Source organism: Nannospalax galili, unplaced genomic scaffold (genome assembly GCF_000622305.1).
Source record: "Nannospalax galili isolate Female #2095 unplaced genomic scaffold, S.galili_v1.0 scaffold917, whole genome shotgun sequence".
Taxonomy (NCBI): domain Eukaryota; kingdom Metazoa; phylum Chordata; class Mammalia; order Rodentia; family Spalacidae; genus Nannospalax; species Nannospalax galili.
The window spans coordinates 2657193-2671877 of NW_008340972.1; the positions used below are offsets into that span (position 1 = coordinate 2657193).

General features: G+C 46.4%; 1 protein-coding gene and 1 non-coding gene across 2 annotated transcripts in view; one reads left to right on the forward strand and one right to left on the reverse strand.

Annotated features, from left to right (window-relative positions):
* The window catches only part of Etnk1 (ethanolamine kinase 1), a gene marked incomplete in the record, with an annotated part of 46564 nt that extends 33926 nt beyond the window's left edge, over nt 1-12638 (reverse strand). The window contains 1 exon segment of the mRNA XM_008836234.3: nt 12217-12638. Coding sequence (XP_008834456.2) covers nt 12217-12372 — 156 coding nt within the window.
* Nucleotides 3840-3941, forward strand: LOC115070914. The gene has a single exon (XR_003850013.1). It is a non-coding gene; the product is annotated as a U6 spliceosomal RNA (small nuclear RNA).
* Nucleotides 12639-14685: the final 2047 nt, after the last annotated feature.

Below are 14685 nucleotides of genomic sequence, written 5' to 3' on the forward strand. Positions count from 1 at the left end.
CTACGGATCAAGAAGCTAGGAAAGTAACCTAAGCCTGGTAGTGGTGGTGCCTGCCTGTAAATCCCAGCACACCACGGGCTGAGGCAGGAGGATCTCAAGTTCAAAGTCAGCCTGAAAAAAAAGCCTAGAAATCTTGAAAAACAATAAAAAACACCTTGGCACAACCTGTCAACAGGAAGAAGCAACGACACATACTTTACAGACAGTACGTAAGCACTGGGAAAATAATTCTCTGCAAAACACAAACATCTCCTAAATTGGTAACAAAACTCCTTAAGACATTAGGCTGGGTGTGGTGGTGCACACCTTTCATCCCAGCACTTGAGAGGCAGAGTCAAGCGGATCTCTGTGAGTTGAGGCCAGCCTGGTCTACATACAGAGTTCCAGGCCAACTGGGGCTACACGGAGACCCTGTCTCAAAAAAAACAAAGAAACAAACAAACAAACAAACAAAAAACTACAGGCCACTGTTGCTTACAACAGTCGTAAACGGGGAGCAAGCGCTGCTACAAGCCTGTAACCCCAGGATGTGCCAGGAGCAGACAGGAGGGTCATGACTTGGATGCCAACCTGAGCTTCACAGAGGCCATCCTGGATCGCAGTGTTAACCTTGTCTCAGAATTAATTAAAAAAGAGGGGCTGGAGAGACGGCTCAGTGGTTAAGAGCACTGACTGCTCTTGCAGAGGACCCGGGTTCGATTCCCAGCACCCACATGCAACTACGAACTGTCCTTAACTCCAGTTCCAGGGGAATCTGAAGCCCTCTTCTGACCTCCGCAGCATTGCACGACATGGGTGCGCTCACATACATGCAGGCAATATACTCATACACATAAAATAAAAATAATAAAATATTAAAAAAAACAAAAGACATGCAGGGAATACACTCATACACAATCTCAGCACTTGGGAGGCAGAGACAGGTGGATCTCTCTGAGTTCCAGGCCAGGCTGGTCTACACAGCAAGTTCCAGGCCATCTGGGGCTACAGGGAGACCCTATCTCAAAAAAAAAAAAAAAGCGCACAAATATAAGATTTTTAAATTCTTTGCTACTGATACAGTAATACACCAAAAGGATAATATATCACAGCCACATGGATATACTCCAGAAGTACAAAGGGTGTTTAACATGCAGACTTTAACAATAACAACAAAAAAAGAGCACATTTTTAGTGCTTGCTTAGTGCACTTAAGAGGCCCTACACATTACGTATTAAGAGAATGACCTTGACTGATGAGATCTTGCGCCCTCATCTTCAGTGCTGGGGTTAGACATGTGCTACCATGTGCAGCTATCTTACTATTCTAAAGGAAAACATACCTCACAGATACCTGTTTGTCTATAATATACACACGTAACAGAAAAAGCGCCTTCTGCATCTATAGTTACACATCTGTGGCCTCAACCACCTGTAGATCAAAAAGACGTGAGGGAAGGGAAACTGCACGGACAGAGACTTCCCGGGCCATCACCCTACACAATGCAGGGCAGGGACAGCTGATGCCATTTATCAAATATTTAGATCTACAGCATTTATGTGGTTCTAAACTCAACCTTGGAAATTATCAATCTATCCTTGGGTTCAGTTTTCATATTTATACAGTCAGAATAACAGAATTAATTTAAAACCTAGTGGTTTGATTCAAATTTATAGGTCAGCAGCAGCACAGTCCCAGTCATTACCTGGCGAAAAGAAGAAAGGACAGAAAATACGAGTGGCTGAGCCACCAGCAATACTGCCCAGACCATCTGTTAGCAGGAGGTGAACAGAACCGAGAAATGACAGGACCACGCCACAATAGCTGAGTCCTTGCGTCCACAAAGGAACACGAAACAATGAGCAAGCACAAGATTCCCTGGCTAGTAGCCAGAACACCAAAAAGAAAAGGCAACCGAAGGGTCAGAATGGATACTGACCCAGCTGGCCAAATGCAGCCTAAACCTGATAACCGCAGAACCCTCAAAACTGTACTGGAGTGACCTTTCCCTGTTCACTAAAAAGAGGACTCTAGGCAGGGAACAAACTCTCACTCAGCAAGCTAGTGAGACCAGACAGCTGAGAGTAAAGGAGCAGCCTCTTTTCTACTTCAAAGACTGGCAAACCATGGTAGCTCACACCTGTAATCTCAGCACTGGGGAAGCAGAGACAAGGGGAGTCACAGGAGTGTGAGGCCAGTCAGGGTTACAGAATGAGTTCCAGGCCAGCCTGGGCTACAGAGTAAGTTCCAGTCCAGGCTACAGAGTAAAAGCCTGCATTAAAAAAAAAATCCAAGGCGCAGGGCATGGTGGCACATACCTGTGATCCCAGGGAGGCAGAGGCAGGTGGATCTTTGCAAGTTCAAGGCCAGCCTGGTCTATATAGTGAGTTCCAGGCCAGCGGGAGCTACAGGGAGACCCTGTCTTTAAAAAAAAAACTCCAAGCTAACAATCATTTTGTGGATTACTTTGTAAACCAAAAGGTTTCTAGAGTAATCTTGATGGGGACGGTTTACAATGGCTAATTTTAGAGCATTCTCCATGATTTCCAAACCACAGTTACATCTTGGATAACGCCGAATCTAGAGTTGACTACTGAGGAGTCCTGGACAGCTGTGATGAATCCCCGCAGACTGCAACCTCATTTCACAATGACTCCTGGCCCATAGAATGGATCGATATGCTAGGGTTTGAGGAAGGGAATCTGTGCACAAAAAACAGAGTTTTCCAAGATGAGTCAGCTGTGTGCACAGGGACACCCAACTAGTTTCAAAAAGACCACAAGACTCAGATGTTCAGTATGGCCTGCACCCTGGTTTAGAGTGACTTCTGGGACAAAAGAAACTCCATCTACACTAACCTAGGCACTACCCTGAAGACATTCTGTTGATGGAGCAAACAAACACACCATTAGATGACATAACACGAGCAGACCTCATCCAATCAGCTGAAAGACCATTAAAAGAAAGTTGAAGGAATTCTGCACCAAGACCACATTCTCAGCCCATGCCTAAATTCCAGTTTTGTGAGTTCCAACCCTGTAGCCAGCCTTAGCCATTTCAGACTTGCCAGCTGTAACATCAGCCAGCTTTATAAATGACTTCCTATCTGCAGAGAACCCTGACACAGGGCTTGCAATCTTTCAATTTCATTAAGAAATTACTGTATGGAAATACTTAGAAAATTTATCCAAAATAAATGTATAAAAGTGGTTTGTATGGGGCTGGAAAGATGGCTCAGCAATTAAAAGCACTGGCTGTTCTTACAGAGAACCCAGGTTTGGTTCCCAGCACCCACATGGTGGCTAACAACTGTCCGTAACTCCAATTCCACAGGATCCGACACCCTCATCTGACCTCCTCAGGCACTGAATGACACAGGTCCACTTATATGCATACAGGTAATACACTCACATACATAAAATAAAAATAATAAAGTATTAGAAAAAGAAAAAACGTGGTTTGTGCCAGGAATGGTGGCTCATGCCTTTAATCCCAGCTCTAAGAAGAGAGGGACAAGTGGAGCCCTGTGAGTTCAAGGCCAACCTTGTCTACACAGCAAGTTCTAGGTGAGCCAGGGCTACATAAGTGAGACCCTGTCTCAAACAAGCAAACAAACAAAATAAGTGCTTTACTAGAATACCATTTTAATAGCCAAGGTGTAAAACGCCTATAATCCCAGCACTTAAGAGGTGGAGGCAGGAGGATCCAGTATTCAAGGCCAATCTGGGCTACACAAGACCTGTCACCAAAAAACAACACACACACAAATTAGTTCACTGGATTTTTTTGACATGATTAAATGTTTCAAAAATTAGCCAACACCATACAAGCACGGGAAGATGCTTATGAAAGGAACAGAGTACTCACTCTGGCAGTACATACACTAAAAGTGGAATAACAGAAGATTAGCATGGCCCAGTGCAAGGATGACATGCAAATCCGTGAAATGTCCCGTATTTCTTGGACTCACACCAAGAGACATCTGGAGACATAAACCAGGCTTGACAGGCCTTAATATATATTGACAGAATGCATAAAATCCAGTGAGGGGCTATGGGGAGCTGCAGATAGGAGAGAGGATCTAAGTATGATCAAGGTGCATAAAATGTGCAAAAAAGTTCAGTTTTGAAAAAAAAAAGGACAAAGGGTCTAGCAAGATGACTCAGCTGGTGGAGACACTTGCCACAAAGCTTGAAGACCTGGCATTCGACCCAAGACCCACAGGCTGGAAGGAGGACCTATACCACACACATGCCACACACAATAAACAAAATGTAATTTAAATTTTTAAGAGAGTGCCGGGCGCGGTAGCGCACGCCTTTAATCCCAGCACTCGGGAGGCAGAGGCAGGCGGATCTCTCTGAGTTCAAGGCCAGCCTGGTCTACATAGTGAGTTCCAGGACAGCTGGGGCTACAGGGAGACCCTGTCTCAAAAAGACCAAAAAAGAAAGAAAGAAAAAAAAATTTTAAGAGACTGTATGTGTGAGTTCCACAATATAAAGTGTTTCTAAGAAGATCATAGCAAAAACAGTTGAGAAAAGAGAAAATATGGATGCAGAAATTAATCCTTTTTCCTCCTACTGAGTTTTAACATTATGGCTATGTCCTTTTAGTGTAACATGTAGTCTCTTATGACACCTTTACAGATTTAGTATATTATTTTCTCTAAGAACTTGGTTCTAGTTCTCAAGTATTGGTCAGAGTAACTTCCTAGCCTGGTGATGAATATTTCACATGTGTGAGGCCAGGGACACACATAATCCTGGGTCACATCTCTGTCTGATATTTACTTTAAAAACATAAAAATCTCTCCAGCTATGCTGGAGGGATGGCTCAGTAGTTAGAGCACTGACTACTCTTGCAGAAGACCAGCGTTCAATTTCCAGCACCCACATGGTGGCTGACAATCATCCGTAACTCCAGTTCCAGGGATCTCACACCCTCTTCTGGCCTCCACGGACTTTGCTGGACATGGGTGCACTTACATACAGGCAATACACTCATACACATAAAAAAATAAAAATAAGGGGCTAGAGAGGTGGCTCAGTAGTTAAGAGCACTGACTACTCTTACAGAGGACCTGGGTTCGATTCCCAGCACCCACATGGTGGCTACGAACTGTCCTTAACTCCAGTTCCAGGGGAATCTGAAGTCCTCTTCTGACCTCCACGGCACTACATGACATGGGCAAACTCCATACATGCAGGCAATACACTAGAACACATAAAATTATTTTTTTTTAATTAATAAAATAAAAAATAAAAACAAACTCTCGGGGCTGGAGATGGCTCAGCAGTTAAGAGCACTGACTGCTCTTGCAGAGGACCCGGGTTCAACTCCTAGCACCCACATGGCGGCTACGAACTGTCCTTAACTCCAGTTCCAGGGCAATCCAAAGCCCTCTTCTGACCTCCACAGCACTGCATGACACGGGTGCGCTCACAAACATGTAGGCAATACACTCATACACATAAAATAAAATAATAAATAAAATATCTTTAAAAAGTCTCCAGCCAATGTTTTTCTACATCATAATCTGACCCCTCTCTTTAAAAATGACCTCACTCACCTGCTTGAAAACATTCACTGCCTTTCCATTGTCCCTTTAAAGAACTGGCAGGTGAGGCACAGAGCTAGGTGGCCTCCTTCCAGAGCTCAGCCCCATTCCTTTCTGCACTCACTGCCCTCGGCCCAAACTAAGGGTCTGGCCTGACTGGGAAACAGCTCTCCCTTGCCTGGAATCACATTTCCTTCAAAGCTTAGCTCAGGGGTTGGGGCAGCAGAGTATCTGCCAGGCATAAGACCCCGGTCCACTTCAATACATACACACATACACACACACACACACACACACACCACACACACCATGCACAAGCCACACGCACTCACACATATGTACACACCACACATACACATGCATACACCACACACCACACGCATACCCGCACACACCACACGCACACACACACCATACACACGCACACACCACACACACCACACGCACACGCGCACACACACGTTTAGACCAGGTACCCTGCTCTATGAAACCTTCTGCCCTAATTCTCCTGCACCTTTCTGCTGTGCTACAAAGGAACCCAACTGAGAATTAGCATTATCCCTACTACAAAAATGCCAATTACTAAATTGTAGGAACTCACAATCCTTGTTTTGAGACTGTCCCCTGTAGCCCAGGCTGGCATCTGTATCAGAGATCCATCTGCCTCAGCCTCCAGAATGTTGGGATTAAACGCATGTAGTACTGAGAACTAAATCCAGGGCCTTGCACACACTAGGCAAGCACTCCAGTACTAAGCCCCACGCCTGGCCCTGAACTCATGGTTCTTTCTATTTGGCTCTCCCACTTACTGAGGAGGGGGTAGCAACAAAACGTGCCACACTCAGTGTCAGGTGTGCCGTCTGACTTCCATGGCTGCTTTCTAAGGTACACAACTTTGTTTTTTGTTTGTTTTTTTTTTTGGTTTTTGAAACAGGGTCTTACTCTGTAACCCAGGCTGCCTGGAGCTCTATAGTCCAGAACAGCCTGGACTTGAAACCCTACCACCTCCACTTCCTAAGAGCTGACATTACAGGACTGTACCACCACCCAGGCATCTCCTTTTTATAGACTAAACATTAAATGGTTGGAATCGGGACTGAAAAGCCACCTCTCCCAACAACCATGGCCCCAAGGAGAGGAAATGGTTCGCTTCGCCCAGTCACAGGTGTTAATACCTAAGCGTGAACCAGTAATTACAGCTACCCACAGCTACAGGTTATGGCTTAACAAAATGCATGGGGAATCAAAAATAATTAAAATACACAGCGCTATCAAACAACATTATACATTTTTCACGGGAGCCAAACATACATCTCTCCTACCTGATGCATCAGTTTTCCAGGACATCAGAAACAGAAAGAATAGCAAATATAGACCTGGACTTAAGGTGGAAAAAACAAACAAGATAAGCAAGTGCATGAAAATGCCATAAGGAAGCCATTACTGCATATGCTGGGATTATAAATATGGTTTATGCTTAAAAGTTGATGAGATTTCAGGGCTGGAGAGATGGCTCAGCGGCTGCGAGCACTGATTGCTCTTGCAGAGGGACCCAGGTTCAATTCTCAGCACCTACATGGCAGCTGTGAACCATACTTAACTGCAATTCCAGGGGAATCCAACACCCTCTTCTGACCTCTGGGGCACTGCACGACACAGATGCACTCACATATATGCAGGCAATACACTCATACACATAAAATTTTAACAAAAAGTAAACAAGATTTCAAAAACAAGCAGAAACCATTCAAGCAGCTGGAGAGGCAGCTCCGTGGGAAAGCCCCGGCCTGCACGCAGCACTGAGTTTAATCCCCAGCACTGGGGAAAAATGAAGAACATCGATTACAGAAGCACATCTTTTAACTTTTTATTTTCATCTTATGTGTATGAGTGTATTGCCTGCATGTATGTGAGGGCACCCGTTGTCATGCAGTGCCCAAAGACGACAGAAGAGGGCATTGGATCCCCTGGAACCGGAGTTATGCCAGTTGTTAGCTGCCACGTGGGTACTGGATTCAAAGCTAGGTCTTCCAGCACAACCAGTGCTTTTAAGCACTGAGCCATCTCACCAGCCAAAGCACTTTTTCAAAAAACTTCTTTTGTAATCTTTGCACGTGAAAAAATTTGAGTAGTCATTCTAAAAACATTACATTATATAGTCTCACTTCTGATCAGACTGGGAATTTCAAAGAGCAGATTTTTTTGGTCTTTTTGAGACAGGGTCTCCCTGTAGCCCCAGCTGTCCTGGAACTCACTATAGACCAGGATGGCTTCGAACCCACAGAGATCCGCCTGCCTCTGCCTCCTGAGTGCTGCGTAGAGCAGATGTCTTTGATTCAGGCACCCAATAGTCTGTGCTCAGCAGCAGAGGTTACCGTGAGGGAGCATGTATTTCACCCTCATGACCCTCAGGGGGAGCAACTGCTACAGCTAAGGACAGCAAAGCTTGGAAAGGCTAAGAACCCTGACAGAAGGCAGGCTCTGTAGCTCTCACCTCTAACAGCAGCCCTTGGGAGGCTGAAACAGGGCTGCCTGCAAGTTCCAGTCTAGCCTAAGCTACAGAGGGAGACTGTCTCAAGGAAAAAAGAAACCTTACCAGTGAAACAACGCCAGTGAAGTTCAGAGCCCTGTGTCCAAACGCTACGCTCAACTTCTACTATACACTGCTGCGAAGAGCTAAATGGATGCAAGGCGCCAATTTGAAAGCAAGTTCACGGAACCCTACAGCAACAACCAATGGTGGGTGTTTTCTTTTCTTTTTGGGGGGTAGAGTGTGCATTCAGGTGTGTTCTTGTGTGGAAGTTTGTGCGTGTCTCTAACCAAAGCTGATGTCAGGTGTCTCCTAACTGCTCTCCACTTGTACTGAAGCAGAGCCTCTCATCTCGCTGGACCCGAAGCTCGATCAGCTGGCTTGCTCCAGGGATCCCCTTTCTCTGCCTCCAGAGTGCTGGGAAGATGCATTAATTTTATAACGTTACATAACGACTATGCTCTTACGGTCCTATCAAGCTTTTGCCTTTGTATTACAGATCCCAAGAAAAATTCTACAGCACAGCTCAGAGACTGCTGCAACCGTAAGATCCTAAAGCAACAGACCAAACAGTCAAGACACTGAATCAGCTTAACTTTGAAGGGGTAAAAAATTGGCTGGGCACAGTACCATACCTCTAAGCCTGCAATCCTACCACCGGGGAGCCTGAGGCAGGAGAATCGCTAGGAAGAAAAACTATTTTGAAAGTCTTGGATCTAAGATATGCCTTGATTTTTTTTCTTTCTTTACACACTATCCAAAGAAAAGAAGATAAATCACAAACCCACACTTGAATAAGGGTGAGGTATTACATCAGGAGTCACTACCATTTTCTAACATGGTGGCACATATGTGAAAAGTATATGCAAATTGTGTTCAAGAGAACCCAAAGCAAAATCTTTTTATGAGCCAAAGCAGTTTTTTTTTAAGAAACTTCACAAACACATGCTTTCCCTGCCTCAATCATAATATACCACATAACCTTTTCCTGGTCAAAGAGCAGTAGTTCCAAGATGGGCTCCCCTCCCAGGCTCACCAGTTCCAGAGCGAGGCAATGCCCTTCAGCAGCACCTGTCTACACCCCCTTGCCCCCTCGCAGGATGGCTGGGCAAAGGCAGGACTCTGGAAAGCACGGCAGCAAGTCTTGACTTAGAGCTACATTACCTATCAAAACCAAACTCCAAAAAACTCACAAATTCCCTCTTTAGAGTGTCCTTTTTTGTTGTTGTTTTGGTTTGGTTTTTTTGAGACAGGGTCTCCCTGTAGCCCCTGCTGGCCTGAAACTCACTATGTAGACCAGACTGGCCTTGAATTCACAGAGATCCGCCTGCCTCTGCCTCCCAAGTGCTGGGATTAAAGGAGTGCGCCACCACGCCCAGCTAGTGTCCTTTTTACCTGTAATAAGGACACTTTACCCAAAATAAGATAGTTTCATGTGCCCACAAGTCCAGAATAAAGACTAGGTCCTCTATAATTTTGACTGCACTTAAATCTTTTGTTTGCTTCTAGATTTTCTTATTCTGGATACTGATATTGTAGTGACTATCAGGAAAAATGAGTATTGCCATAGGAAGCTTCTAAAATATGTTTAGAGCATATTTTTAGCACTTTTTCCCTTGGGGGGTGGTAATTAAGACAGGGTCTCAAATACCCCAGGTTGGCCTGGGAACTCCTTTTAGGGAGGTAGGCATGACCTGGAACTCTTGACCCTCCTTCCTGCCTCCATCTCTCAAGTGCTAGAATTATAGCATGTTCCACTGTATGTAGCCAAAAAAATTTTGTTTTGGAAAAAAACTGTTAAGAGCTGGGAGACTAGGCAGCCCAGTGATATAAAGTCTGAGCAGCACAGAATAGGGTTCAGTTTCCATCCCCCAAATCAACCATACACACACACACACACACACACACACACACACACACACACGCACGCATGCACGCACGCACGCACGCACACAATATTACGGATACCAGATGTCCAAAAATTACATTATAGTCTGTTGACTGTACGAGCTTCCCATCCTAAATGTGAGGAGTTCAAGGAAGTTAAGGTTTCAGAAGAAAACATATCCATTAAGGATGAGTAAATTAACCGAAGGGTCCTTAATTTGTGATGCTCTAGACTGTCAAAGTCCAGTGTTCAGAGCTGGAGGAAGTAACCACCAGCTGGGCTTCTTGAGACTTGGGCTTCTGCATCAAAAGTTCTGCTTGCACAAGGAGGGAGTGCAATCCCAGTATCAACCCTAGATAAAAGTGATACCATTGCCTACAAATATACAGACAAGTACACACATTACAAGTTCTGATTACGAGCCCAAAGCACACAGCTAATAGTTGCAGCTCGGGCCAGGAGTAGTGGTATAGGCTCACAACCCTGGCACAGAAAGCCTGAAGCAGGATTGCCAACTGGGCGACCAGTCGACCCACCTAGTCTCGAAAAAAAAAAGTTGCTGCATAGCACCATGATTCAACTGGAATTATTTCCTTTCCAACATCCAAAACAGTTTGACGTCTTGTTTTACATATATATGCCCCGGCTTGACTTCGTCGAATTTTATGTGAACTACGAGACAGCACCTACCTAATGTGGATGCCCAGGCAACTAGATTAGAAAATATCGATCAGCCTGGCACACATACTCCACCCACAGCTATCGTTACTACTTTATACACAAATACATCAAAGGAAATTCCAATCTCCAAAGCTTCAAAGCACTGCTAAAAAACACCATGCTGCACACTGCGATCCCAGAAAGCAGCAGCTTCCGCAAGAGGTGTGTCTTGGTATAGCCAACGGCCAGAAAACAACTCTATTAAATTTTAACTCCCTAAAAAAGAACAAGTCACTAGATAACAGAATAAATAACCAAGGCAGGGGGCTAGGGCACAACTTAGTGATAGAGCACTGGCCTAGGATTCTGAACACTCTGTTCAATTCCCGGCACTGCAAAAATACACAAAACAAGCGTGTTTCCATGTGGAAAGCATTTCCTTGAAGGAAATGTAGTAATTTTCTAAACTATGCATGAAAATGATTGTAAATCTACTATTTCCTATAAACTTAACACGTCTTAAAACTTCAAAGCCTTTTGTCCAAGTTTCCCCAAAAACATATCTGTACCTTTAGTCTGCTCAAAACTTTTCTAACAAGTAAGAACTGAAAGGAAACCTGTGAAAGCCCCGAGGGTTAGGAGTTGTCATGAGATCCAGAGGCCAGTGTCTGATTCATATTAAGAATTAAAAAATAAAATAAACCTTGCTGAATCTGACTATTGGAGTCACCAAAATGAGGCAGATGGCTTAAATTATTCAAATAAATGTTCTTACATTAATGCTCAAATCTAAAACCCCAAATACCTCAGTCATAAAAAATTACTTTTTTGCTGTTTATCCATTTGCAAAGAAGGAAAAAAGGATGTTCATCTTTGTGATTCCTAAAGCTGTACACTGCAAAAACTAAAACCAAATCTTTCAAAATAAACATTAGGTATAGGAAATCATAACTTCTAAGTTTGTTTTGTTTTTTTTTAAATCCTTGACTCTCAGCATCTTTTTTTCTCCTGGCTTTTTAATCTATTAATACAGTGGCTCACAAAAACATTCCCAAGCCAACCTCAGGAATTAGTTTTACTAAGACAACATTAACAAATTTAGAACCACCAACTCAAGCCTTCATATAATGCAGAGTACTCCCTAAAAACGTGATATGGACAACCTGCCCCGGTCACTACTTTGGTATGGAGTTTTCTGGGCCATCTGCGGAGGTGGCAAGATCGAATGCTGGATAAGGCAGGGATGGAAGGCAAGAGCCAGGAAGAAAGGAGGCCAGGGAAAGGATCAGAGAGGGCTCTTCAGCACCTAGTGGGATGCAGGGGGAGGGGCGGCTGGGGTCCTGTACACAGGGGAGGCGGCCGGGGTCCTGCACACAGGGGCAGGTGGCCGGGGTCCTGCACGCAGAGGAAGGTGGCCCGGGTCCTGCATGCAGGGGGAGGTGACCCGGACCAGCATCCCCACGCTTCCAGGAAGCAAAACGAGGTGCCCACGGGGCCGTCTTCTCGGCGAAGCCAGGAGAGTGAGTGACCTTGCGGGCGGGCCGGGGAGGATGCTCGGCGGATGCCCGGCGAAGGCTGGCGGCCTGGTCCCCGGCCCTCACCTGCAGGGTCACCTCGCGGGGGTCCCAGAGCGGCCGCAGGTGCCGCAGCAGGCTCAGGGCGCCCTCGCGGCAGCGCTGCTCCTCCTGGTCCTGCACCGTCACGTCCAGCTTCGGCACCTCGGGCGAGCCGGGCGGGACGTGGATGTAATTGGCCATGGCCCAGGCGACGGCGGACACGACCACGACCACGACGGCGACGGCGACCACGAGCGCGGCGGGCGCCGGCAGGCTGCTGGACCCTTCCGTCCCGGGGCGCCCTCGCAGGAGGGCTGTGGGCGCTCGGACGCACGGGCGGGCGGCAGGGGAGGCGAGCGAGGCAGCGGGGCGGCCGGCTGGGGTGCGGAGCGCAGCGACGCGGAGGCTCAGCCGCTGTTGGGAAGATGCCTCGGCGCACTCGACCGCGGGCGGCCGCGGAGCATGCCGGGACTAGCCTGACGCTGGCGTCACGCCGGTGGGCGGAGCCTCGACCTGCGTCGAGCGCCAGGCGGGATGGCTAACGCCGCGGCACAATGGGCGGGCCGCGCTTCTTTCGGGGTCGGGGGTCGCGGGGAGCGCGCCGCTCGCAGCGCTCGGCTGCGGTCGGAGGAGCCCGAACGCTGACGAGCTTGGCCGAGCCCTACCGGAGCTCTAACGAGTCTCGAGGGGACCGGGCGGGGGGGTTGACGGGCGGGCGCGGGGACAACACGACCGACGCGGACGGGACCCTGTCGAACAGTTGCGAGCCCTGGCGAGCTTTGCCGATGCCATGCCGAGTCCTGCCGATGTCCTGCCGATGCCCTGCAGAGCTCTCCCGAGCCCTCTCAGACGTTACTATAGCTTCAGCCTTCCTGAGCCTTAGAGTCATGGGGCTCTGGCTGTACTTAGGGCTGAAGTTTTGGGGCAGGAAACAGGACACGTCCTGAAGTAAGCCTGGGATCATCAGGCAGTGAACTTGGCCCCCGCCAAGCAGATCAATGTAGTCGACTTGACTTGTTCTTGAAGCCGTGTACACAGAACCCGTGTATTGGCTTAGCAACTAAATTCCCTTTGGCTATGGAGACTCCCAGTACTGGGAACAAATTTAGATAAAATAGTTAAGTAAACCAGGTGTGGTGGCACACGCTTGCAAGCCCAGCTCTCGGGAGTCCGAGGCAGGGATTGCCACGAGTTCGAGGCCAGCCTGGGCTACTTAGCAAGACTCTGGATCAATAATAGCGTAAGACAAACACCTCGTTCATTTTAAGGATCAGATGCTGAAAAGCCCCTGGGAAAACAAGGTGGAGGTTGGGAGGAAGATGAATGGTCTAGAGCCTGCAGGAAGGTGACTGCTGACTGTCAGGGCGACCCCGAGCCGGCCCTGGGGACACAGACTTGAAACCTTGAGAGTCAGCGTCTACGCCAGCTGTTTCCCTGTTAGAGGAAACTGGATCATCCACAAGTATTCTGTCTGGACTTCCGGCGCCTTTATGATGGAGACAAAGGACGCGGGTCTCACCAGGGCATCTCTCTTCCGCCAGCACCCTGAGTACCAGGTGAACACATTTGTTAGAGAACGGTCAAAATATTACTTATTAGCCTACATTTATAGGCTGATTGTTCCAAAGGAGCCTGCTTCATAAATCACAGAACAAATACTCATAAAAAACTTTTTAAACCAAAAAAGGGGAAATTGAGTTTTGTAGCATATTAAGTTTATTCCACATCTTCCAAACTTAGGCATGTTTTGTAAAAATTCCTATGTAAGGCCCTGGGTTTGTTATACTGCACAAAAAAAGTCAAGTGCTACAAAAAAAAATCCACTAGATTGCTCGTTCCATCTAATTTAGGTTAAAATAGCATGACATTAAAGACTGTCACATTCTAAGTAATATCTTGTGTTTATTATTAACCATGACATTTTAAGAATGTGGCTGGCTGTAGTGGCACACAACTTTAATCCTAGCACTGAACTGGCCAAGGCAGGCAGATCTCTGTGTTCAAGGCCAACCTGGCTACATAGTAAGTTTCAGGCAGCCACCTAAGGCTGCACAGTAAGACCCTGCCTCAGAAAAGTGGTGGGGTGGGGGGCTGTGCTGGGAATTGGAGAATTGAACCTATGACTTCACACATACTAGGCAAGTGCTCTAGTACTGAACTTATTCCCAGCCCTCTGTGGAATTTTAAGTGCATTGTAGCCAGGCATAGTCCCAGAGGTAGCCTTTAATCTCAGAACCTGGGAGGCAGAGGCAGGGGGATATCTGTGAGATCAAGGTCAGCCTGGTCTCCATAGCAAACAAACAAACCAAACAACAACAACAACAACAAAAAGTGCATTATATATTTTGGAGAGACGTCATTTAATAGATAAAAGGTTTGGAAATATTTTCCCCTAATCTATGGCTTGCTTTTTCATTGTCTTAATGAGATTTTATAGAGTAAAATCTTGCAGTTTTAATGAAGTACAACTTACTAATTTTTCCTTCATGAATTGTGCTTTTGATTAATTGCACC